At 42.0% G+C, this 24,095-nt stretch overlaps 1 protein-coding gene across 1 annotated transcript in view; it reads left to right on the forward strand.

The window, feature by feature from the left end:
- AMBRA1 (autophagy and beclin 1 regulator 1) overlaps positions 1 to 24,095 on the forward strand; it is a 198,534-nt gene that overhangs the window by 88,681 nt on the left and 85,758 nt on the right. The window contains exons 11-12 of the mRNA XM_025357274.1: positions 12,517 to 12,597; positions 13,018 to 13,118. Of these exons, the coding sequence (XP_025213059.1) occupies positions 12,517 to 12,597; positions 13,018 to 13,118 (182 nt within the window). The remainder of the gene's footprint in view (positions 1 to 12,516; positions 12,598 to 13,017; positions 13,119 to 24,095) is intronic.

Genomic DNA, 24,095 nt, shown 5'->3' on the forward strand with positions numbered 1-24,095 from the left:
TAACATAAAAGCACAAGGAGAAACAAGTGCTGATGGAGAAGCTGCAGCAAGTTATCCAGAAGATCTAGCTGAGATCATTGATGAAGGTGTCTACATTAAACAACAGATTTTCAACACAGATGAAACAGCCTTCTATTGGGAGAATATGTTATCTAGGATTTTCATAGCTAGAGACAAGTCAATGCTTGGCTTCAAAGCTTCAAAGGACAGGCTGATGCTCTTGTTAGGGTCTAATGCTGCTGGTGACTTTAAGTTGAAGCCAGTAGTCATTTACCAGTTTGAAAATCCTAAGGCCCTGAAGAATGATGCTAAGTCTACTCTGGCTGTGCTCTGTAAATGGAACAAAGCCTAAATGACAGCACATCTGTTTAATAGCATGGTTTACTGAATATTTTAAGCCCATGGTTGAGACCTACTGCTCAGAAATAAAGATTCTTTTAAAAATATAACTACTGTGTTGATGCAAACCTCTGGTCCCAGCTACTCAGGAGGCTAAGGTGGGAAGATTGCTCAAACCTTGGAGGTCAAGCATGCAGTGAGCTGCAATCACGCCTCTGCACTCCAGCCTGGGTAACACAGCAAGACCCTTTCTCAAAATAAATAAAAATAAACAAATATAATGTAACTGGTCACTTACAATGCACCTGGTCACCAGGACCTCTGATGGAGATGTACAAGGAGATTAATGTTATTCTCATGCCTAGTAACACAACATCCATTCTGCAGCCCATGGCTCCAGAAGTAATTTTGATTTTCAAGCCTTATTCTTTAAGAAATAAGGCTGGCCAGGTGTGGTGGCTCACACCTGTAATCCCATCACTTTGGGAGGCCAAGGTGGGTAGATCACCTGAGGTCAGGAGTTCGAGATCAGCCTAGTCAACATGGCAAAACCCTGTCTCTACTAAAAATACAAAAATTAGCCAGGCGTGGTGGCACACACCTGTAGTCCCAGCTACTCAGGAGGCTGAGGCGGGAGAATTGCTTGAACCTGGGAAGTGGAGATTGCAGTGAGCCAGGGTGGTGCCACTGCACTCCAGCCTGTGTAACAGAGTGAGATTCTGTCTCAAAAAAAAAAAAAAAAAAAAAAGAAAGAAGGCCATAGTGCTATTGATAGTGATTCCACTTATGAATCTGGGCAAAGTAAATTGAAACAACCTGGAAAGGATTTGCAATTCTAGTTGCCATTAAGAGTTTTGGCAATTCATGGGAGGAAGTAGAAATATCAACATGATATAGCGTATGGAAAAAGTTGATTCCAGCCTTCATGAATGACTTTCACAGATTCAAGACTGTAGTGAAGGAAGTAACTGCAGATGTGGTAGAAATAGCAAGATAATGAGAATTAGAAGTGGAGCCTGGAGATGTGACTGAATTATTGCAATCCCATGATAAAACTTGGTGTGGTGGCTCATGCCTATAATCCCAGCACTTTGGGAGTCCGGGGCAGGCGGATCATCTGAGGTCAGGAGTTTGAGACCAGCCTGGCCAACATGGTGAAACCTTGTTTCTACTAAAAATACAGAAACTAGTTGGGCGTGGTGCAGGCACCTGTAATCCCAGCTACTCGGGAGGCTGAGGCAGGAGAATCGCTTGAACCTGGGAGGCGGAGGTTACAGTGAGCCAATATCATGCCACTGCACACCAGCCTGGGTGATTGAGTGAGACTCTGTCTCAAAAAAAAAAAAACAAAAAACTTGAATGGGGCCAGGTATGGTGGCTCACACCTGTAATCCCAGAGCTTTAGGAGACTGAGGTGAGAGGATTGCTTGAGTCCAAGAGTTCAAGACCAGCCTGGGCAACATGGTGAAACCTCCTGTCTCTACCAAAAAAAAAAAATTAGCTGGGCGTGGCGGTGCATGCCTATATTGCCAGCTACTGAGGCTGAGGTAGGAGAAACACTTGAGCCTGAGTGGTTGAGGCTACAGTGAGCTGAGATCGCGCCACTGCCTGGGTGACAGAGCAAGACCTTGTCTTAAAAAAAAAAAAAAGAAAAAAAGAACAAAGGCTGGGCGTGGTGGCTCACGCCTGTAATCACAGTGCTTTGGGAGTCTGAGGCGGGGTGGGGGTGGGGGGGATATCACCTGAGGTCTGGAGTTCAAGACTAGCCTGACCAACAGAGAAACCCTGTCTCTACTAAAAATACAAAATTAGCCAGGAGTGGTGGTACATGCCTGTAATCCCAGCTATTTGGGAGGCTGAGGCAGGAGAATTGCTTGAACTCGGGAGGCAGATGTTGCAGTGAGCTGAGATCGCACCATTGCACTCCAGCGTGGGCAACGAGTGAAACTCCGTCTCAAAAAAAAAAAAAAAAAAAAAAAAAAACCACCAAAAGACAAAATCTTGAATGGATGAGGAGTTATTTCCTGTAGATGAGCAGAGAAAGTGGTTTCTTTTTAAAATTATTTTAAAATTTTTATTCTCAGCATAGACACCTTGAGGAAGTAGTTTTTTAAGGATGGAATCTATTTGTGGTGAAGATGCTATAAACATTGTTAAAATGTCAGCAAAGGATTTAGAATATTCCATAAACTTAGTTGATAAGGGCTTGAGAAAATTAACTCCAATTTTGAAAGCAGTTGTGCTGTGGTTAAAACGCTATCACATGCTGCAAAGAAATCTTTTATGAAAGGAAGAGTCAATCGATGCAGCAAAACTTCATTATTGCCTTATTTTCAGAAATTGCCACAGCCACTCCAGCGTTCAGCAACCATCACTCTGATCAGTCAGCAGTCATCAACATTGAGGCAGAACCCTCCACCATCAAAAATATTACAACTCACTGAAGGCTCAGATGATCGTTAGCGTTTTTTAAAGCAATAAAGTATTTTTTTTTTTTGAGACAGAGTCTCGCTCTGTTGCCCAGGCTGAAGTGCAGTGGCGTGATCTCCACTCACTGCAACCTCCGCCTCCCAGGTTCACATCATTCTCCTGCCTCAGCCTCCTGAGTAGCTGGGACTACAGGCGCCCACAACCCCGCCTAGCTAATTTTTTGTATTTTAGTAGAGACAGGGCTTCACCGTGTTAGTCAGGATGGTCTCGATCTCCTGACCTCGTGATCCGCCCTTCTCAGCCTCCCAAAGTGCTGGGATTACAGGCATGAGCCATTGAACCTGGCGCAATAAAGTGTTTTTAATTAAGGTATGTGCATTGTTTTTTAAGACTTAATGCTGTTACATGCCCAGTAGTCTATAGTATAAACGTAGCTTTTATATGTACTAGGAAACCAAAAATTCATGTGGCTTGCTTTATTGCAGTATTTGCTTTAAATTGTGGTGGTCTGGAACCACACCTGCAATATCTTCAAGGTATGCCTGTGTGCAAAAATGTCTACTTGTATGACAATTATTTCCGGGAGCGAGAGATGGGTGCTGGTTCCTTAGTTTGGCATGATATATTCTGGAAATACCACATGCATATGTACACGAGTTTCATGCAACAAGAGATTCTCCTTTTATGGTCCCCTTGCTAAATAATCTTCTGGCAAACAGGTCATTGAAAGGTCTTCTTGGTGTATGATGTGGCTGAGGAAAGTTCTGAAGGCTGTAACTCAGCTCTGCCATCTGATTGGATGTGGCTTAGGGGAAGTTGCTTGCCTTTAGTTCACAACAATTTATTTTTTTATTTATTTTTTTTTTTTTTGAGACTCGGTTTTGCTCTGTTGCCCAGGCTGGAGAGCAGTGGTGTGCAGTTCAAGCAGCCTTGAACTTTTGGGCTCAAGGGATCCTCCTGCCTCAGCCTCCTGAGTAGCTGAGATTATAGGCATGGACCACCACGCCCATCTAATTTTTTTTTTTTGGGGGAGGGGGTGGAGACAGGGTCTTACTATGTTGCATAGGCTGATCTCGAGCTCCTGAGCTCAAGCAATCCTCCTGCCTTTGCTTCCCAAAGTGCTGGGATTACAGGCATGAGCCGCCACATCTGGCCCACAATTTAATATTCTTCATCTGCCCCTTTGATATAACTGAAAAATCTAGTTGAGTCATGGCAAAGAAGATATGTTAGAACCTAGATAATACCATTCTTATCAGGTGATAGTCCTGATGATTCATGTATTTCAAGTTCTGACTAGAATTCTGCTCTCTCTCCTGAGCTGGGAATTTCTAGGACTTCTGTAGGAATCAGTGACTACTCTCTAATAACAAATATATAACTTGTACCCAAGGAAGGGAGGGTAACTTTTGGCAACTGAAATCATCAGAGAGGGATGGGATATTGTCTACTTCATTTTGAAATGGAGTTCCCTTTGTCTTTTCCTTTGACTTACGAGCCACAGACTCTTTAATATTAGCAGTGCAAGAGGAACGCTGAGGAAACACACTGTAAAGTTATTCTCTTTGTAGACTGGAACCTGCTTAAAGCAGTTGGGAATCAGCTAGCCATCTACATTTATTGAGTGGTGGTATTATGCAAAATTAGTTCTTAATGTGGAACGAGACAAAAACTTCTCCACCTGTAGTCCCAGCTACTCAAGAGGCTGAGGCAGGAGAATTGCTTGAACCTGAGAGGCAGAGATTGCAGTGAGCCGAGATTACGCCACTGCACTCCAGCCTGGGAGTGCAGTGAAAATTTTTATTTTCATAAAAAAATTTTTAAAAAAAGAAAGAAAATGACCTGGGGAGAGATAAAAACCTCTCTTCTTATTTTCCAGATAATTTTTGTAGTGGTTGAATGTTTTTATTAAGTGGCTTAGAAAAGAGGTGTAAGTCTTAAAATAGGGTCATTCTTTAGGTATACTTAGGAGAAAGGCAAGTACAGTAATTTCTCTTTGGAAACTGTAACGTAAGCGAAACTACTATAATGAAACCAATTTTACCCTAGGCTAATTGATATGAACAAGAGTTAAGTTCCTGTGACATATTTCTGGCTACACAAACGTCACCAAGCATCTAAATAAAGACACAAAAGACTTCTTATATTAAACATTGAAATAAATGTGAGCTGTATGTACATCTAAGAAAGATTAATAAAAATATAATTATTTGATTTTTGGTGAATCAGTGAGTGACAGCGGTCAATGTGGGGTGAGATAAATCAAGGAATAGATGTTTGCAAAGTGAAAATTGTGAGGAACACGTCCTGCCACCATGTAGTTAAAACATAAACAGGAACAAATATGGTGAGTGCCCTGAGACTTAGTACTGCATCATTATTGTTGTGCATCTATATGATTATTGTATGCTTTACATATTTTTACATTATTTTATATTCATTTATTTATTTTCCAACGTGCTTATTCCCATTCTGGCTCACAGGTGGCTGGATCCTATCCTGGCAGCTCAGGGTGCACAGGGAGAATCTGCCCTGGACAGGATGCCATTCTATCACAGGGTGCACTCACGCACACACCCACGCCCAGTCAGACTGAGGCAGTCTAGATACACCAATTCATCTAATGTGCACATCTTTGGGATGTGAGAGGAAACCGGAATGCCCGGAGAAAACCCACACAGACATGGGGAAGTGTGCAAACTCAACACAGACAGTGGCCATGGCCAGGAATTGATTTTTTTCCCTCATCAGCATACAAAACAACATTTAATGAAACAACATTATTTAAGTACCAACTGTAAATGCATGGTCATAGAAACATTAAACAGCATGGAATATTTGGGGAATTGCTTTGTTGATAGGTGTGGCTGGACTGTAAAGTTCAAGATGTATAGCAGATGAGCCCCTAGAGTGGAGCTAGATCTTTGTCTTGCATGCCTTGCAGAGGAAGTAGACTTTATCCCATAGGCAAGAGGAAGTCATTGAAGCGTTTAAGTTATAGAATAGCGTCAAGTTTTGCATAAGTATCTTAAAAGATAGACTGTAATACGTTACCACTAAAATACTAGGAGAGCATTGTATAAAGGGAGAGAGTATTTGGGGAGAGGTGAGAGAGCTTCATGGATTTGAGCTGGGTGTTGAAGACTGCATAGAACTGTGAGAGAGGAATTGATATGGATGATGGGTATAGGCAAGGAGATTCTAGATAAAGGGAGTAGCTTAAGCAAAAGCCTAGAGACAGGAGATTTACAGGGCTTATTCAGGGACCCTGAATAGATCTGTGGCTAGAGCTACGGAGTGTTTGTGGTATGAGAGAGACATCAGAAAGCCCTGAACTCTGGATGGCCTGGAATGCCTGGCTGAGAAGTTTGGACTTTGTCTCGGGCCAGCCATCATCCAATATGTATTTTAGGCAGCTAACTCTGATAGCATTGGTTAAGGTGACCTAAAGTGACAAGTGTAGTGATGCAGAAGAACCAGTTAAAAAGCAGTGGGCGTAGTACAGGTGAGGATATCTGAGGGTTGCATTGTAAGTATTGATTTCTGAGGGCTCGATGTTTTCTAAGTGTGGAGCCTGTTTGTGAATGTTTTGGGGGAATGAGCTTCCTGAAAGCACAGCCATCTTTTCTTGTCAAAAAAAAACCAATTGCTATCTAAATCCTTTTTTACTCTTAGTGGATCCAATTTTGAACTAAATTTATAAGTTCGCAATCACTGCTTCTTAGAACAGCAGTGATTGGCATTGAGATCACTTGTCAATGCCTGCTGGCCCCACAGCCTGACAGCTATTGTCTAGGGAATAGTCCTGGGTTCTAGTCTTGGCTGAGGCTGTGATTTATTATCTGATCTTGAGCAGGCCCCTTTTCCATCCTAGGCCCCAGTGTCTGATGTGTAAAATGAGATTAGATAATCTCTGATTCTTGTAGCTTTAAGCTTCTTGGATCTTTGTTGGAGTTAACTATCTTAGAAAAATTTCCCCTGTCTGCCGGGGGCGGTGGCTTATGCCTGTAATCCCAGTTCTTTGGAGGCCGAAGCAGGTGGATCACGTCAGGAGTTCAAGACCAGCCTGGCCAAGATGGTGAAACCCCGTCTGTCTAAAAATATAAAAATTAGCTGGGCGTGGTGGCAGGCGCCTGTAAATCCAGCTACTCAGGAGGCTGAGGCAGAGAATTGCTTGAACCCAGGAGGCGGAGGTTGCAGTGAACTGAGATTGTACCACTGCACTCCAGCCTGGGTGACAGAGTGTAAGACTCCATCTCAAAAAAAAAAAGAAAGAAAAAGAAAAAGAAAAATTTCCCGTGTAGTACGCAGAGGTGCAATAATGAAAAGTCTCAGAAAAGTAAGGGACCTTCCTGAGGATTAAGAATAGGCTATATGGTACCTGTTGAACCTCAGTGTATTTGTAAAATACATACTTAACCTGAATTCTAGCTCTTACTGAGGACTTTGATTTATTGCTTAAAAATGTGTAATATTGCTTAGCAACTTTAGAATTAATACTTTAGAATTCTAGAATTAGAATTACTGGGCAAGTAAAGTACATATGAGTATTTCTTAAGAGGAGTGAAGAAGAAGAGAAAGAAAATGGAACACGTCTGGATTGTGCCTGGGCTTAGAATGGGAAAATACAGCAGGAAAGAATTAAGCAGTGGGGGTTTGGGGGAGGAAGACATAACCCTTAGATTTATATGCTTATTTTTTAACATAAAATGCACAATAGGAATGTGGATTTGCATAATGTAGGCAGATGAAATTAAAAGGTAACATAAGGGAGGAGAGGAATTTGTAAATGGTAATTATCTCTTATATTACCATTCCTTGGAGAAAAATGAAGGCTCTGTAGTTCCAGGAGACCTATGCTATTAGCTATATTCCCTATGAATGATATGAGCTGGGGCTGTGCCTTTCTTCCAGAAATTAAAGCGCTTGCATATGTGCACAGTCATTGAAAGTAGAGACTGGGGCCTCAGTTTCTAACCAACAGCACTCCAGTAAGGAAAGGAGTTGACCAAGATCACTGTGCTCTCCAGGGATAGGAATACCAACTAGGCCTTCTGTTGTCTGGAGATTGAGTAGAAACAGAGCAGCATAGGGAAACAAAAAGTTTTTTAATAGTCTAATTGTCAGCAAAGTCAACTGTATACTGTCAAGAGGACAGTGGCCTTTTGAGCTTTTTGCTGCAAGAGCTTCATTTATAAAGGCCCAAGTCAGAGCTATTTGTCACTGAGGAGCAATGACAACCTGACTGTCTGGTCAGGATTCAGACAGCAGTCTGTAGGTGCATTTTTCATTCCTTCAAATTACAGCCTCTCTCCGAGGCAATTAATCCTAGACGTTTAGCAAAAGAGCTGCTGCTGTGTTTCTCCCTTGTTCTGGAAATACATCTTCTTGTATTCAGCACTTGTTTTGGATACTTGATTGTTTGAAGGGTGTTTTTTTCTGGTAAAATCTTTGATAAGAAAGTATTTTTCCCCCTACTCCTTCCGAAATACCCCTCTGAGAGTTAATCAGAGATGCACAGAGTTCAACAACTGGGAAAGCCATTAATAACCCAGCCAGCTTCTATCCTGCTGGCTCAAAGTCAGCTTCTGGCTGTTGGAATTGATGAGGGTTTCTCTGGTGTTTCCCTGAAAAGTATTCCTCCTGTGTTGGAGGAGCAATACCAACATATTTGTGTACTCTGTTCTTCACACTTTTAAGTCACTACCCTTGGAAAGGGTGTTGGCTATGTCGTCAGACCCCGGTATTTAGCACCCTTCATTGTTCCTAAACTGTCTCTCTGGGTCTGCCTTTCTCTCACTTTTCATCTGGCAAATATCTTCTAATTCACTCATATTCAGTCTCTGCCTGCCTGACCAAATTTGTCTCCTTCTATCTCATAGAGCTTTGGCTTGATGTCGACCTCGTGTCAGCACTGAAATGAGTGGCAGATTTCCGTGTAGTTTTCTAAATATATCATTATTTTAAGTACCTTTAATTCCTTTGCTCTTTTGTTTGGAACTTATTCCTCTCCCTTCAGTTTTTCCCCTAAATATCCCATGCATTGAAATTTCTTTTCCCACCTCAACCCATTATCTCTGAATCGTCCCCTCTTTCTGGACTATAGAATCTAGAGAGTCATCAGTTACTGTTTCTGTCTTTAGTTATTTGGAGCTGTGCCTTTGGTCCGGGATTTCTGTGTACCAGTACTAAAACTGAAGGCCTTTTCCCCTCTTCTTGTCAAACTTATCCTTTTGTAGTATATTCTGACCTTTACCACCTTACCCATTCTGGTATTCAAGGTTTAACCTGCTCAGTAAATGTTTGAGCTGGTTTGGTTACAGGCTATTTTATCCTAGAGGTCTGTGGATTCTTTTCTCCCATAGGCAGCATCTTATACAGTGTTTGTTATGTTTCACATTTTCCTGGTCATGCTGGGTCCTCTCCTGTCATTTCTCCTTCAGAGTTCTCAACACTTGGAATTTGAAATCTTCTCTACCTTGTATTGAGATGACATTTAGCTCTTACTTCTCCATTCTTAGCCAAGATGTTAAATAAGCTGAGGACCAGCATAAGCACCTCCCCTTAACATGTTGCCTCTTTTATGGTGCCTCATGTAACCTTCAGTCTGAGACTGTGTGTATTTGAGTCAGTTGATCTCATTCTTGTTTTCCTCTATATATCCTCCAGTAATCTCTAAACACTATAAAGCCATTATCTCTGACTGTATTTTGCACCCTCTCTTTTCCATCAGTTTTTAAAAATGTTGGTAAAATACACATAACATAAAAATTGTCATCTTAACCCCTTCACTTTATTTTTTAATTTTATTTTATTTGTTTTTGAGACAGAGTCTCACTCTATCGCCCAGGCTGGAATGCAGTGGCGCACTCTTGGCTCACTGCAATCTCCACCTCCCAGTTCAAGCGATTCTTGTGTCTTAACCTCCCGAGTAGCTGAGATTACAGGTGCTCGCCACTACGTCTGGATAATTTTTGTATTTTTAGTAGAGATGAGATTTCACCATGTTGACCAGACTGGTCTCAAACTTCTGACTTCAAGTGATCCGCCCGCCTCAGCCTCCCAAAGTGCTGGGATTATAGGCGTGAGGTACCGCACTCAGCCCCCTTCCCTTTTTTTTAAATGAAGGGATAAGCTAAATCAGAAAGAAATTATTTTTAGGTTTTAATAGCAACAAAAAGATGCTTGTGACCTACGTTGTACGGGCCCATATTTTACCCAGCCTTGGAGTTTGCCCCTTTTTCTCTGTTGTCTTGTTGTGTTCTTTCACCAAGCTCTGTGTTACCTTTGGGCACTGGCAGCGGCTCAGTACTATCCAGTGCACTGGCTTCCCCTTCCCTGCTCTTCAGCCCTTCTAACGAGAGATAGATTCGTGTTTGTTGTCCAGAAGGAGGTGAATCTTTGAACCTTGCAGGAGCAAATTGTCAGCTCTGTAATGTGATTCTGGGAAGGCCAGCTCTCTCTCATGGGTGTGGAATAATTGGATTTGCCCCATGATGCTGCTTTTCTAGCTTCGTTTTCTATTTTTTGTTTTATTTTATTTTATTTGAGACAGAGTTTTAATCTTGTCGCCCAGGCTAGAGTGCAAAAGCACAATCTCAACTCACTGCAACCTCCACCTCCTGGGTTCAAGCGATTCTCCTGCCTCAGCCTCCGAAGTAGCTGAGATTACACGCATGCAACATTGTGCCTGGCTAATTTTTTTGTTTTTTTTTTTTAGTACAGACAGGGTTTCACCATGTTGGCCAGGCTGGTCTCGAACTCCTGACCCTAGGTGGGCCTCCCAGGGTGTTGGGATTACAGCCATGAGCCACTGTGCCTGGCCTGTTTTCTTTCTTTCTTTCTTTTTTTTAAAAGAGATGAGAGTCTCTTGTTGCCCAGGCTGACCTTGAACTCCTGGACTCAAGCAATCCTCCCACCTCAGCCTCCCAGGGAACTGAGACTAGAGGAGCACACCACTCTGCCCAGCTAGTTTTTTTATATTTTTGAGGCTTAGAGGCCTCCACCCTTTCCCCCGGTTAGGATCCTTTTTAACTTCAAAATATTTTCTAACTCCTCTTATGATAATTAGTTGTACTTTTAGTACTAATTGATAAGTGAAATATACAATAATGAAAAGCTATCATGAATTCAGTTGTACTTTTAAATGAATTCATAATTTATCACAACAGTAGTATATTTGAAAAATAATAGTATGCTTAATTTGGAAACTATCTTATTTGTTTGGTATTCAGCTACTCCTCTGTGTACATGTATAATTTGTGGGCTCCCCAGTAACTGCAGTCTGCTGGTCAGGAACTCCTGATTCCATTATTCTTTTTAACCCCGCTTTTACATTCCATATAGTCTTAACTCTTTCTCCTTGCCCCTCCTTTCATCTGCAGAGTTTCAGGTCAAAGGAGTAAGATATGTTAAGGAACACAGTGTGCGATTTCTCTTTTGGGAAAATAAAAATCAAATACTTTCAATGGATCAGCTTCCAATATCCCTGGTATTGATTTGTCTCTTAATGCTCGGCAGCCAATTCTACCAAGATATAAAAAACCATCATAGGCTTTTGTTTCTGGCTTGTGAAGTTCCCAGTGGTCCACTTAAAAGCCAAGTGTTGCCTTAGCTTTGGTTTCAGGGCCAGTTTGAAGATTATCTCATTGATTTGAAGATAATCCAAAGGGAGAATTCAGAAAGTATCCCAAATCAAGCTCTCAAAGGTTCATTTATTTTGTGGAGTTGGTTAAGCAGCTAATTAACTGCTCTGTCCAGCCAGTGCCCTTTGGCTTATTGTTCCTTTGATGTACTGGAAACTAAAACATGTGAAGCTCCTTTCCTCTTTTCTTGCAGGAAGCAGTGAAGTGTAGTGGAAAGATCTAGGGCTTCAAAGTCCAATCTTCCTTGAATCCTGCCTTAACCACTTACTAGTTATGTGACCTTGGTATTTACCTCTCTGGTCTTTCGTCCACTTCTCTGTAAAATAGTAGTAATACTTCGTGGCCTAGCTAGAAGAATTAAATGGGATAACATATCAATAACCTTTGTATTGGAACCTAGCAGATACTTAATAAATGGCAGTTATTACTATTGCATGGACTGTTAACAATCTGTAAAGAAAACACCCAGACTTCGTATTCAAATGACCTAACATAGGATTGCATTTTCTAATATTCTTCACCATTGACAGTCTGTAAAAGAAGGTACTGTCTTTTACTTGTGCGTTTTTTGTTTTTTTTTTCTTTTACCTATCACTGATTTTTCCACATGGAAGACCTAAACGTTTCATTTGAAGATAACCATTTGCCAAATGAAATTGGTGGGAGAATTTTTCTTCCTTTAAGACCTCCTCCCACAGCAGGTGTCTGGATAACAAGTAAAATAATAATAAATAATGTAAGACAACACCCAAGACACATTTTTCTTGCATCTTTCAATATAGTAAAAGTTTATATATATCCATTCCAAATCCTAACATCTAAATGTGGCTTCAGTTTGAGATGCTAAGGGACCACATTAACTCAAGAAAAATCCTCCTCATTCCTGAGCTGTTGGTAAATGCTCATAAATCTCTTAGTTGAGAGGTTCTCCAGAAATATGTTTTATTAATATGCCACCTAATTAGTGAGCAGCCAGATGACAAATTTCTGTGGGGTCCTCTTCTAAGTATAAGAATGTCATTTTGGGGATGTTTCCTTTTTGGGCTGGTGGGTACTTCTTTCTTAGTGACTCTCTTATGTGTAGTCTTTTTGTTTTTTTCAGGGACAATGGTGACAGATCCAGGCACCGAGCTCCACGCAATGCCCGGATGTCCGCACCTTCGCTTGGACGCTTTGTCCCAAGGTAAGAACCGAGTTGCTGGCAACAGAGGGAGCCTTCGTTAGAGCCTAGGATTTAGTTTTAAATTTACTTAATGGTCTTTGAATTGTCCATATCTGGCATTGTTTCCTAGTGGGCCTACAGTCCAGCCCTGCTGTCTAAACTCTTGACGGATGATGGTTAGCCACATTCGAAAGAGATGAAAAAGTGGTGCTGGAAGAATCCTGTTTAAGAACAGAAGTATTGGGGGAACTTTAGAAGGAAGGGCAGAAAAGGATAGATACAAATCTGTGGAAGGACCAATCTTGGAAGATTCTGTTCCTTTCTGGGCATCTGTGGATTCAGTGGGTCCCTTCGCCTAGATTTTTCAGTGTAGGTAGTTAGTATCTCCTTTGTTTCGTGGTAGTCTTTAGTCAGCTTTTCACATGTGATTCCTTCTTGTAGGCGTTTCTTGCTGCCTGAGTACTTGCCTTATGCTGGGATTTTTCATGAACGTGGACAGCCTGGCTTGGCTACTCACTCTTCTGTTAACAGGGTCCTGGCAGGTAAGGAAATATTTGGCTTTTGAAAATGTGAAGGGCCAAGGAGCCAGATAAAGCTTCTCCCTCCTTTACCTATGTTGATGTGATGGTGTCTTGGCATCTGTCTGAAAATTCTATTTTGGGGTCCTGGTTTGATATTCTGTTCCTTACTTCAAGGCAGGAAATGGCAGGGTTGAAGAAAAATGTTTCTCTTACCCTCTTTCACTTTCCCCAGACCTTTTTTTTTCTTTTAAATTATTTGTTTAAACCATTTGTTTCTTAATCTAGCAATTAAATTCTGGCTATGCTTTTAATTGAATGATAAAGGTGCCGTGTTTATGTTTCGGTTGGTGAGATACTCATGAGCCAGATCCTGTGATTTAATTAGGAGCGTAGTGCATACCTCTCCACTCCTTCGGTACTGCCAGCATGTGGAATTTCCAGGCACTGGTGAATCTTCTGAGGAAGGAGAACAGGGAGACACCCTTGGAGCTGGCTCAGAAATCTCCACAGAATAGAAAATGGGCTAGGCAAGCCCCACTGAAGCAGTTTTATTATTTATTTACTTATTTTTTGAGACAGCGTCTCACCCTATCGCCCAGACTGGAGTGCAGTGGCGCGATCTTAGCTCACTGCAACCTCCGCCTAGCGGGTTCAAGCAATTCTCCTGCCTCAGCCTCCCGAGTAGCTGGGACTACAGGGGCGTGCCACCATGCCCGGCTAATTTTTTGTATTTTTAGTAGAGATGGTTTCAACCTGTTAACCAGGATGATCTCAATCTCCTGACCTCGTGATCTGCCCGCCTCGGCCTCCCAAAGTGCTGAGATTACAGGCATGAGCCACTGTGGCTGGCCAGCAGTTTTATGATGGTTGAATAGTTTAGTGACAGATGCTTTTGGGCTGTGAGGCATGACGTGACTGTGTTCTGAGATGTGGTGTGTGCTGTTGCTTCTGGTCAGTCTCTAGAGAAGGAAGTAAAGCAGAATTCCATTTTTATATGTGGCAAAGGTTGTTTCCCCATCACAGTCTTTTCCCCCCTCCCTCCCACCTCCACTGCCGACTTATAAATTTATGAATGCAAATGCATAAAAGGTATAAAAAGCCACATTTAGAGATATCTTTAATAAGCATCTTTATTAAAAGTTTTTAAATGGCATTCTGTTTTGGAGAATCTGGGCCATGTGATAGTTAAAGCTGGGGAGGGATCTACTGAGGCAGTGTCACTGTCAGACTGCGATAATGTTACAAGTTTTATCTTATGATTTCTAACCAAGCTGCTGTGACAGCATCAGGGCCATGGGATCTGGCCTTTCCTAAATAGTATGTTTGATCCAACATCAATGCTCAGAAATTCCAGAAACCTCAGTGGTTTCTCTGTCAGACACCAGGACTTCATAGGCTCTGGCCTGGCAGGAAAGCAGACTACACCACAGTCTCCTGACAGCCTCATATGAGGAGGCTCTGGCCCTAGTTGTAAAACATGCTGTGGCCCGTGCTTCTCCTTGCCTGGCACTTCTGTGTGACTTAACTGAAGGCACGTGAAAGCTTTTCACTGGCAGATAATCACTTGCTGCCAGACAATACTCCAGAGCTCTTCTCCACCCTTCTTTGTTCCAGACATCTGCCTCCACCGCCCCATACAGCACCTCCTGCTTCTCTACTGTCGGCAGATCTCTGTTTCCTTGGCATTTAGCTTTGGGGGAACAGCTGTATGTTGTTTTTTTTTCTGCCTTGCCTCCAAGACCTCCTTATCTCAGTTTCCTTTTTCCTACTTTATGCCTAGTGGTCTGACCCCAAATGGCCTAATTACACTTATGGATACCTTTGAATATAGGGGCTGTGTTCCAGTGGGCAACTGTTTACAGATGTGAAATCTGCTGAGAAAATCAATGAAAGGATGCAGAATGCCATTAGGAGAAGGAACTCTAGACTCCCTAGAACCTCACTCTTGAGTTAGATTAGCAGATGGTTTCCATTCACCATTAAACTAGTTTCTATCAGTTTTTCAAAATACATATTACAGAATGTTTATTTATCATTCGTTGATATTTTGATGTCCCTCCAGATTCTATTGGCAGTTGTATCATTTATTTTCTTCTCTTGAGAAAATTCCAGTAATAATAATACAGCAACAAAAGCCTAACATTTATTGAGCATTTGCTATATACTAGGGAGTGTTTTAAGTGCTTTACACATATTTCATTTCTGTCTTGCAGTAATCATATGAGATAGGTGCGATTACCTAATTAACAGTGGAGGAAACTGCATCCCAAGGGCTAATGTGCCCAGAGTGATGCAGCTAAGAAGTAGAAGAATAGAACCAGTGGACTCTAAACCACCTTCCTGATCTGCCTCCTCAGAGTTATTTTAAAGGACAAAGCATTAAAATGTCCTTCTTTTTCCTAGGACTTTATAAGAGGGAGAGCGCTTCCAGGGAACTCAGTGTTTTTCTTGTTTAATTCTTCTTTTTAAATGGTTCTTAGACATAGGTTTTTATGATCCAGTGGTGCTTGCTGAGGAAAATCTTATTATGTAACCGATCTTTTCCTGAGCTCTCTTGCCCTCCTGGATACAGATGTTTTGCTTTTTATTAAACTTGTGATCATGTAATTGAGCTGCTATAATAATAGCTTTCAGAGTGAAAGAGCAATTGGCCTTTTAGCAGTAAGCACTCCCAGTTTTCCTGGAAAAGCACTTTGTCTTATATGATTGGAATGAGATTGTAATGGTCCCAGAACAATTACATTTAGCAGACATTTGTTCTACAGCTGTCATATGCCAGGCACTGTTCTAGGCTACTACAGTGAATAAGACAGACTATGATCCCTGCCTTCCTGTAGCTCCAAGTCTAGGTGGTTAGCCATGACTCAGTCTTACTCCAAACATAAGTGGAACTTTTGCATGGTGAATGGCTTTTTGCAGGGATGAAGCTTGGAGGGACAAAGCAGACACACACCTGCAGTTTTAGGGGGTGTGACTAGTACTATAGTGCCAAAAGAGTCTTCAGTAGACCCTAAGCAAAGCCATTCAGAATCATCAACAAAAATGGGTTTGTGGAAAATCAAGATCTGTTCTATTTCCTCCCACAAGAGACTAAAAGCAATAATAGAAAATAGAAGCTTCTGTAGAAAAGTGTTATAAGGTGACGAGTAAGTTATTGCAAAAAGAATTTTAAAAATATTAAAAAATAAAAAAAGTGTTTTGATAGTCTATTAATTTCATCTCTTCTCCCTTATCTTGATGCCTTTACCTGCAATTCTGTAGGTTCCTGGTAGCCTCCAATTGGTCATCAACCCAGGCCTTTCCCTATCTTCAGCAACATAAATTCTAGAGCCATACTTAAAGAGCTGTAAATACATGTAAAGCTATTGCAGTTTTACCAGGTAAAATTTTGGGAGAACATGCAAAAGTCTGAGGAGCTCCCCCTGCTGACATTGTAGCAGACCACTAACTCTGTGTAGTCACAGCAACTGAAATGATGGAAATGAAGCTAATGAGTGCCTACTGTGGACCAGGTACTGTCTTCCCACATTATCTCTTTTCATCTTGGCAACAACCCTGTGAGGTAGGTGGTAGCATTTCCATTCTGTAGGGAAGAAAACTGAGACTTAGAAAGTTATGTCACTTGCCCAATATCACACTGTGAGAGGCTGACCTGGAACTTTAAACCGGGTCTTCCTGACTCTTAGAAGAGTTCTCTTCTGTCGTCTGTGCTATGTTTTGTTTGAGTTCAAGTAGGGAGTATCTGCCAAAAGGTTCTTAAGCTTATAATATTTTTCTGCATGTTTGAGGCCTCATAAAAGTGAAATAAGAAGCTTGGCATTTGACAGCTTCCTGGTAATTACTGGAAGAACAAAAAACTTCTGAGGAATAGGGGCCTGGGTAATGTAGGGTATTAGTTGTCTGTCCTGCATAATCTTTTTGACTTTCATCCTAATGAGCATCTGCTCCCAGCAGATGTGGACCTGATATACTTAATTTACTTAATTTACTATTTTGATTGAAATCAATGGGAAGTGTCAGGGTTTTCTTGCTCCTAGCCACAGGTCATTAGGGCCTGGTCCAGTGTCTTGAGCAAGAGATGGCTTTGTGCCCAGTTATCCTAATTTTTCTTATGACTTCTCCTTCTTCTTTTTAAATATAAAAAAAAGAAAAACTTTTTACTGAACAGTGTCACCTCTCAGTATGACTTCTTTGACCTATTAAGTTTTGGGGAGTATGTTGTTGAATTTTCCCATATTTTGAATTTCCCAAATTTCCTTCTGTTGTTGATTTCTTATTTAATTTGATTGTGGTCTAAGAACATACTTTGTGTGATTTTATTCATTTTAATTGTATTGGAACTTGTTTTATGGCTTAATATATAGGCTATTCTAGAGAGTGTGTTACCCATGTGCTTGGGAAGAATGTGTATTCTGCTGTTACTTGAGTGTCCTGTAGATGCCAGTTAAATCTACTTGGTTGATAGCATTATTCCAGCTTTGTATATCCTTGCTGATTTTCTATCTAGTTCTATCTATTATTGAGAGTGGGTATTGAAATTTATTATTATTGAATTGTGTATTCTTCCGTTCAATTTTGTCAGGTGTTTTGTTTTTTTTTTTTTTTTTTTGAGACAGAGTCTCGCTCTGTTGCCCAGGCTGGAGTGCACTGATGTAGTCTTAGCTCACTGCACCCTCTGCCTCCTGGGTTCAAGCGATTCTCCTGCCTCAGCCTCCCGAGTAACTGGGATTACAGGTGCGTGCCATCAGGCCTGGCTAATTTTTGTATTTTTAGTAGAGATGGGGTTTCACCATATTGGCCAGGCTGGTCTTAAGCTCCTAACCTCAAGGGATCTACCTGTCTCAGCCTCCCAAAGTGCTGGAATTACAGGTGTGAGCCACTGCGCCCAGCCCAATTTTGTCAGTTTTTGATTAATATATTTTGTGACTTTGTCATTAGGTGCACATATGTCTACGATTGATATGTGTTCCTGATGAATTAACTATTTTACCATTGTCCCTCTTTCTCTAGTAATATTTTTTGTTTTAAAGTCAGTTTTTTCTTATATTAATATAGCTACTCCAGCTCTTCTATGGTTGTTGATTACATGACATATCATTTTCTATCCTTTTACTTTCAACCTGTTTAACTCTTTGAATCTGAAGTGTGTATCTGGTAGAAAACATGAGTGGAGCTTGTTTTTTATTTAGTCTGACAATCTCTGCTTTTCGATTGTTTAGTCCATTCACATTTAATATTATTATTGATATAGCTGGGTTTTTGTGTGCCATTTTACTGTTTATTTTCTGAATTTCTAATGTTTTTCTTCCTCTATTCCTTCTTTACATTTGTATTAAATGGATATCATCTAATGTGTCTTTTAAATTCCTTTTTTGATTTTTGAGTGTATTTTTTATCAGGATCAATTTCCAATTTATTCAGACAATTCTGGTAAGATACAGAAACATTTTTCACTATATATTGTTCCCCTGTGGCTCCATTCCCTTCTACCTTATTTGTGCTGTTATGTATATATTAATATTACACCTATATATATTACAAACCCAACAATGTGGTGTTAACTTATTGATTGATACAATCTTTTCTCAGGCATCCTTCTGTTTGTTGCCTGGTGTGGGAAAGACAGAGCTATACTTTTTATAAAATTTACTTTTCCTTATTAACTTTATTTTTGGTTGTCCTCTGCCCCTCTCATCTCTTTTATTTTTATTTTATTTTTAGAGTGTGCAGTGACCCAGTCACGACTCGCTGCACCCTCAACCTGCTGGTCTCAAGCTATTCTCCTACCTTAGCCTCCTGAGTAGCTGGAACTATAGGCACACAACACCATGTCCATCTAGTTTTTTTTTTTTTTTGAAACAGCTCAAGCTGGAGTGCAGTGGCATGATCTCGGCTCACTGCAAGCTCCACCTCCCAGGTTCACGCCATTCTCCTGCCTCAGCCCCCCGAGCAGCTGGTACTGCAGGCGCCCACTACCACGCCCAGCTAATTTTTTGTGTTTTTAGTAGAGACAGGGTTTCACTGCGCTAGCCAGGATGGTCTCTGTCTCCTGACCTTGTGATCTGCCTGCCTCGGCCTCCCAAAGTGCTGGGATTACAGGCGTGAGCCACCGCGCCTAGCCTTGTCCATCTAATTTTTGTACTTTTTGTAGAGATGGAGTTTTGCCATGTTGCCCAGGCTCGTCTCTAACTCCTAAGCTCAAGTGATCTGCCCATTTCAGCCCCACAAAGTGCTGGGATTGCAGGTGTGAGCCATGGTGCCTGGCCCCTCTCATCGTTTTGTTTGCTCATTTATTATTATTTATTTATTTATTTATTTTTTTGAGACAGAGTCTCGCTCTGTCACCCAGGCTAGAGTGCAGTGGTGCGATCTTGGCCCACTGCAACCTCCATCTCCTGGGTTCAAGCCATTCTCCTGCCTCAGCCTCCCAAGTAGCTGGGATTATAGGCACCCACCACCATGCCCAGCTAATTTTTATATTTTTAGTAGAGACAGTGTTTCACTATGTTGGCCAGGCTGATCTCGAACTCTTGACCTCAGGTGACCTACCCACCTTGGCCCTTCCAAAGTGCCAGGATTACAGGCATGAGCCACTGCACCCAGACCCCTCTCATCTCTTTTAAAAACACCAGTACTCTATCTTAGATGTTCTCCACTTCCCTGGTACCTTAGGGAATTGCTTTCAGGAGGACTTTTTAGGCTCAATTGTCAACTGGGGTGGGCATCTAGAGCCTCAGGCTTGCCAACTTTTAGGAATTAACCTTATTTCACCATCTGATGTCATAGCTGTCTAATACAACAAATTGCTTCGTCACTATATAGCAGATCTTCACTTGAACTGGCAAATCTGGTTAATAATAGAGAATGCAGTTAAGGGCCTTCATGATACTACTTAGATGAAAGTGAACAGAAATGAATACTATTTCTGGTGTTGGGTCCTTTATCTCTTTGATCTCCCTTTATCTTTCTGCCTTGTACCCATCTGGTACCCAGTAGCCAGGCAGATAACATGAGTGGCACATTCCAACTCAACATCAATTAAGATGGCTGTTTATAAACCCCAGATAAATGGGCAATTAGTGGTGGTGGTAGTGGCTAGTGCTGCTTTAATAATTAACCCAATTACATTTCATTCTGCTCTGGTGATGAAAGTGAAGGGAATAAGAGGCTGGCTTTGTTGCCTGGGAAACAGAGAAGTAAATGCAGTACTCCTCCCAGAGAACTCAGCCTTCCCAGTTGCCTTATAGCACCCGGAGCCTTTTACCTATTTGGTGTCCACCAGTCACTGGAGCATTTGGGTCCTTTTTACCCCAGCCCTTTATCTTATCTTCTTACACCACTAGTGAGAAGTGTGCTTACTGGGGACATGGGGACCAGTTTCTAAGCTGAATTGCCTGTGCTTCTTCAGGCTTTTCTAGGGAAAAATACTGGGCCTTGTCAATGAACTTTTCTGTTCTTTTATATGTGTAAGTTTTTCTGTGCTATTGTCTCTCTTTCCCCCAGGAAATGTCCTTTTGATCTTTCCCCACTTATGCTTTACCCGTGTACCCTTTCTGTATTGTCACCTTAAAATGTACACAGCACTTTCTAAATGCTTAGTATTTTCCAGAACACTTTGGGTATTACAAAATAATTAAATGATTCTGCCCTCAGGGAGTTTACTGTCTAGCCAGGGAGTGGCCCGATTTCTGTGTTTTGTTTTGGCCCTGCCACTAAAAATTAACTAATTCCCCTGGGACTTTAACTGCCAATCCTGATAGAATAGCTAAGGGAGGTGGAGGATAAGCCTGGGCTTAGATCAAGGACTTAGGTATATCAGTACAGTTTGAAGAAGCTCTCCAAATGTGTCCCCCATTCATCTTTTGAGTGGGGCTGTAAGCATGAGTAAGTGGGGCACTGGTAGGACAGCTGTCATTTATGTGGTATACTCTGTCTGAGAGACAGTATAGTGAAATGTTTAAGAGTTTGGGCTTCTTGAGGCTGGGTGCAGTGGCTCACACCTATAATCCCAGCACATTGGGAGGCTGAGGCGGGCAGATCACCTGAGGTCAGGACTTCGAGACCAGCCTGGCCAACATGGTAAAACCCCATTTCTACTAAAAAACACAAAAATTAGCTGGGTGTGATGACAGGCACCTGTAATGCCAGCTACTTAGGAGGCTGAGGCAGGAGAATCGCTTGAACCCGGGAGGCGGAGGTTGCAGTGAGCTGAGATCGCGCCATTGCACTTCAGCCAGGGGGATAAGAGTGAGACTTCGTTTAAAAAAAAAAAAGGCTGGGCACGGTGGCTCATGCCTGTAATCCCAGCACTTTGGGAGGCTGAGGCAGGCAGATCACAAGGTGTGGAGATCGAGATCATCCTGGCTAACATGGTGAAATCCCATCTCTACTAAAAATACAAAAAATTAGCTGGGCATGGTGGCAGGCACCTGTAGTCCCAGCTCCACTCAGGAGGCTGAGGCAGAATCCTGAGGCAGAATTGCATGAATCCAGGAGGCAGAGCTTGCAGTGAGCGAGAGATCGCACCACTGCACTCCAGCTTGGGCATCAGAGCGAAACTCCGTCTCAAAAAAAAAAAAAAAAAAAAAAAAAAAGCCAAAGAAGAATAGATGGTGGCAGGGATGCCGTGGAAAGGGAATGCGTGTACACTGTCAGTGGGAATGTAAATTAGTACAAAGTAGAAATCTTAATGTCTGTATGTCTGGATTGAGGCACCACTATTTGTACTTTAAGTTCTCTGTTCTCTCGGGCTTCCCTAGACCTAAAATGATCTCAAAGCTTATTAAGTCCCATGGTTGTGTGCTCCTTGGAATTACTGCTCATTTTGAAGGTGCCAGCTGAAGATTCCCTATAATCTATAATGACTCAGTATAATACCAGAATTCTTTTACTTCTCTCTTCTTAGGTTATGATTAGTATGTGCTTTGACATGTTTTGCAACCCCTCAGAACAAATGCAACGATCTAGAAATCTGCAGAGGACATGTGAGGAAAGAGAAGGCCAAATGTGAGGTCAAAGCTCATATTTTCCAGTGGAAGCAGCAGCTTTCTTTGTTATCTTTCTTTACATTTCAAACTTTCTTTAGGATTAGATATCCCCTAACTTGGGCTCCTTGTGCATGGCACAAAGCTACAGTGAGCTGGGCCTATGATAAACCCAGGACTTACCTCAATAGCCCTATAATACAAGAGAGTTATCTTTACAGGGTGAGTAAAGAGACTTGGAACAATCCTTTTTACTGTCCCATCTACTCAATTAGTTTTTACCAAAGTGAGCAGTATGAATACTGGAAGCTAATAACCCTTGCTAACTAACCCCCATCTCCTTCTTTTTACCTTTTTTTTTTTTTTTTTTTTTTTTTTTTGAGATGGAGTCTCGCTTTGTTGCCCAGGCTGGAGTGCAGTGGCGCACTCACTGTAACCTCCACCTCCCAGGTTCAAGCAATTCTCCTGTCTCAGCCTCCTGAATAGCTGGGACTACAGGCGTACACCACCACGCCCAGCTAATTTTTGTGTTTTTAGTAGAGATGGGGTTTCACCGTATTAGTCAGGCTGATCTTCAACTCCTGACTTCAGGTGATCCACCCGCCTTGGCCTCCCAAAGTGCTGCGATTACAGGCATGAGCCACTGTGCCTGCCAACCTCCTTCTTTTTAAAACCCTAGGGCTGACATTAGCTTTTCTTTCTCGTTCCCTTTTCCTATCTCCAAGCAGCCTCGTTTATTCCAACCTGGCTGGAAATGTCATGGGAGCTAGCAGACATCACCTCTCACCTTTTCTACCAGAGTAGAGCCAACCTGTGGGTGTTAATTTCCTTTCTTTAAAACTTGCTGATCAACAAAGGCCAGCTCTTCCCCTGGGTCCTCATGCCACTCATCTTGAAGAGCAAGCATGGATATCTTTGTATAAGCCATGATGGGGAAAGAAATTCCTGCAAATAGGTGACTGGGGGCCCTTTGGGAGTGTTAAGGCTCCCTTGGGTATTTCTTTTGGGCAGCTGTTGAGTGTCACCCCAGAGCCAGAGAGTCGTCTTGTAACCACATCCTCACCCTCTGAAGATAGTCTCTCATGTTATAGGGCTATTGAGGGGAGTCCCTGGATTTATCATAGGCTCAGCTCACTGCAGCTTTGTGTCATGCACAAGGGGCCCAGCATCACTTCTACTGTCTTGAGCGGTGGAGCTACATTCTTTAGGGATGCCTGGTAAACAGATTCATGGTTTTTAACTCTTCTTCTTTTTTTTTTTTTTTTTTTTTTTTGGAGACAGAGTCTCACTCTGTCACCTAAGCTGGAGTGCAATGGCATGGTCTCAGCTCACTGCAACCTCTGCCTCCTGGGTTTAAGCGATTCTCCTGCCTCAGCATCCCGAGTAGCTGGGGCTACAGGCGCATGCCACCACGCCTGGCTAATTTTTGTATTTTTAGTAGAGATGGGGTTTCACTGTGTTGGCCAGGCTGGTTTTGAACTCCTGACCTCATGATCTGCCTGCCTCAGCCCCCCAAAGTGCTGAGATTACATGCATGAGCCACCACGCCTGGCTGGTTTTTACTCTTGTGGCTCATAACTGGTAAAGCAGAAGCCAAAAATCTTCCTTCCTAATTCAGGGAAGTTAACTGGTCCAGGGTACAAAGGAACAGAGGGAAAGCTAGACAGGAGGTAAAGGATAGAAGTCCCCATTGGGAACAAGGGTTTCTCCTTGTTCCTGTGAAGTGGGGTGCACAGTAAACATGTGAGGGACATTTATTTTCACAAATGAAGGTGGCTGGAAAGGTGAATTGTCTCCAGAATCTACCATATTGATATAGTGCTGGTGGCTGCTTTTTGTAGTATTTGCTGACTCCCAACAGCAAGAGTTCACAGCAGTCTTTTATGGTTTCCCTTGGACTGGTAACATGAAAGGAATGACATGGAAATATCCACAGTCACTCCTGCTCATTAGAGTGAAGTTTTACCCAAACAAATAGCTCTGAGATTGTGACAGTTCTATAACAGCATTTACA

Source organism: Theropithecus gelada, chromosome 14, assembly GCF_003255815.1.
Source record: "Theropithecus gelada isolate Dixy chromosome 14, Tgel_1.0, whole genome shotgun sequence".
In the NCBI taxonomy this organism is placed as follows: domain Eukaryota; kingdom Metazoa; phylum Chordata; class Mammalia; order Primates; family Cercopithecidae; genus Theropithecus; species Theropithecus gelada.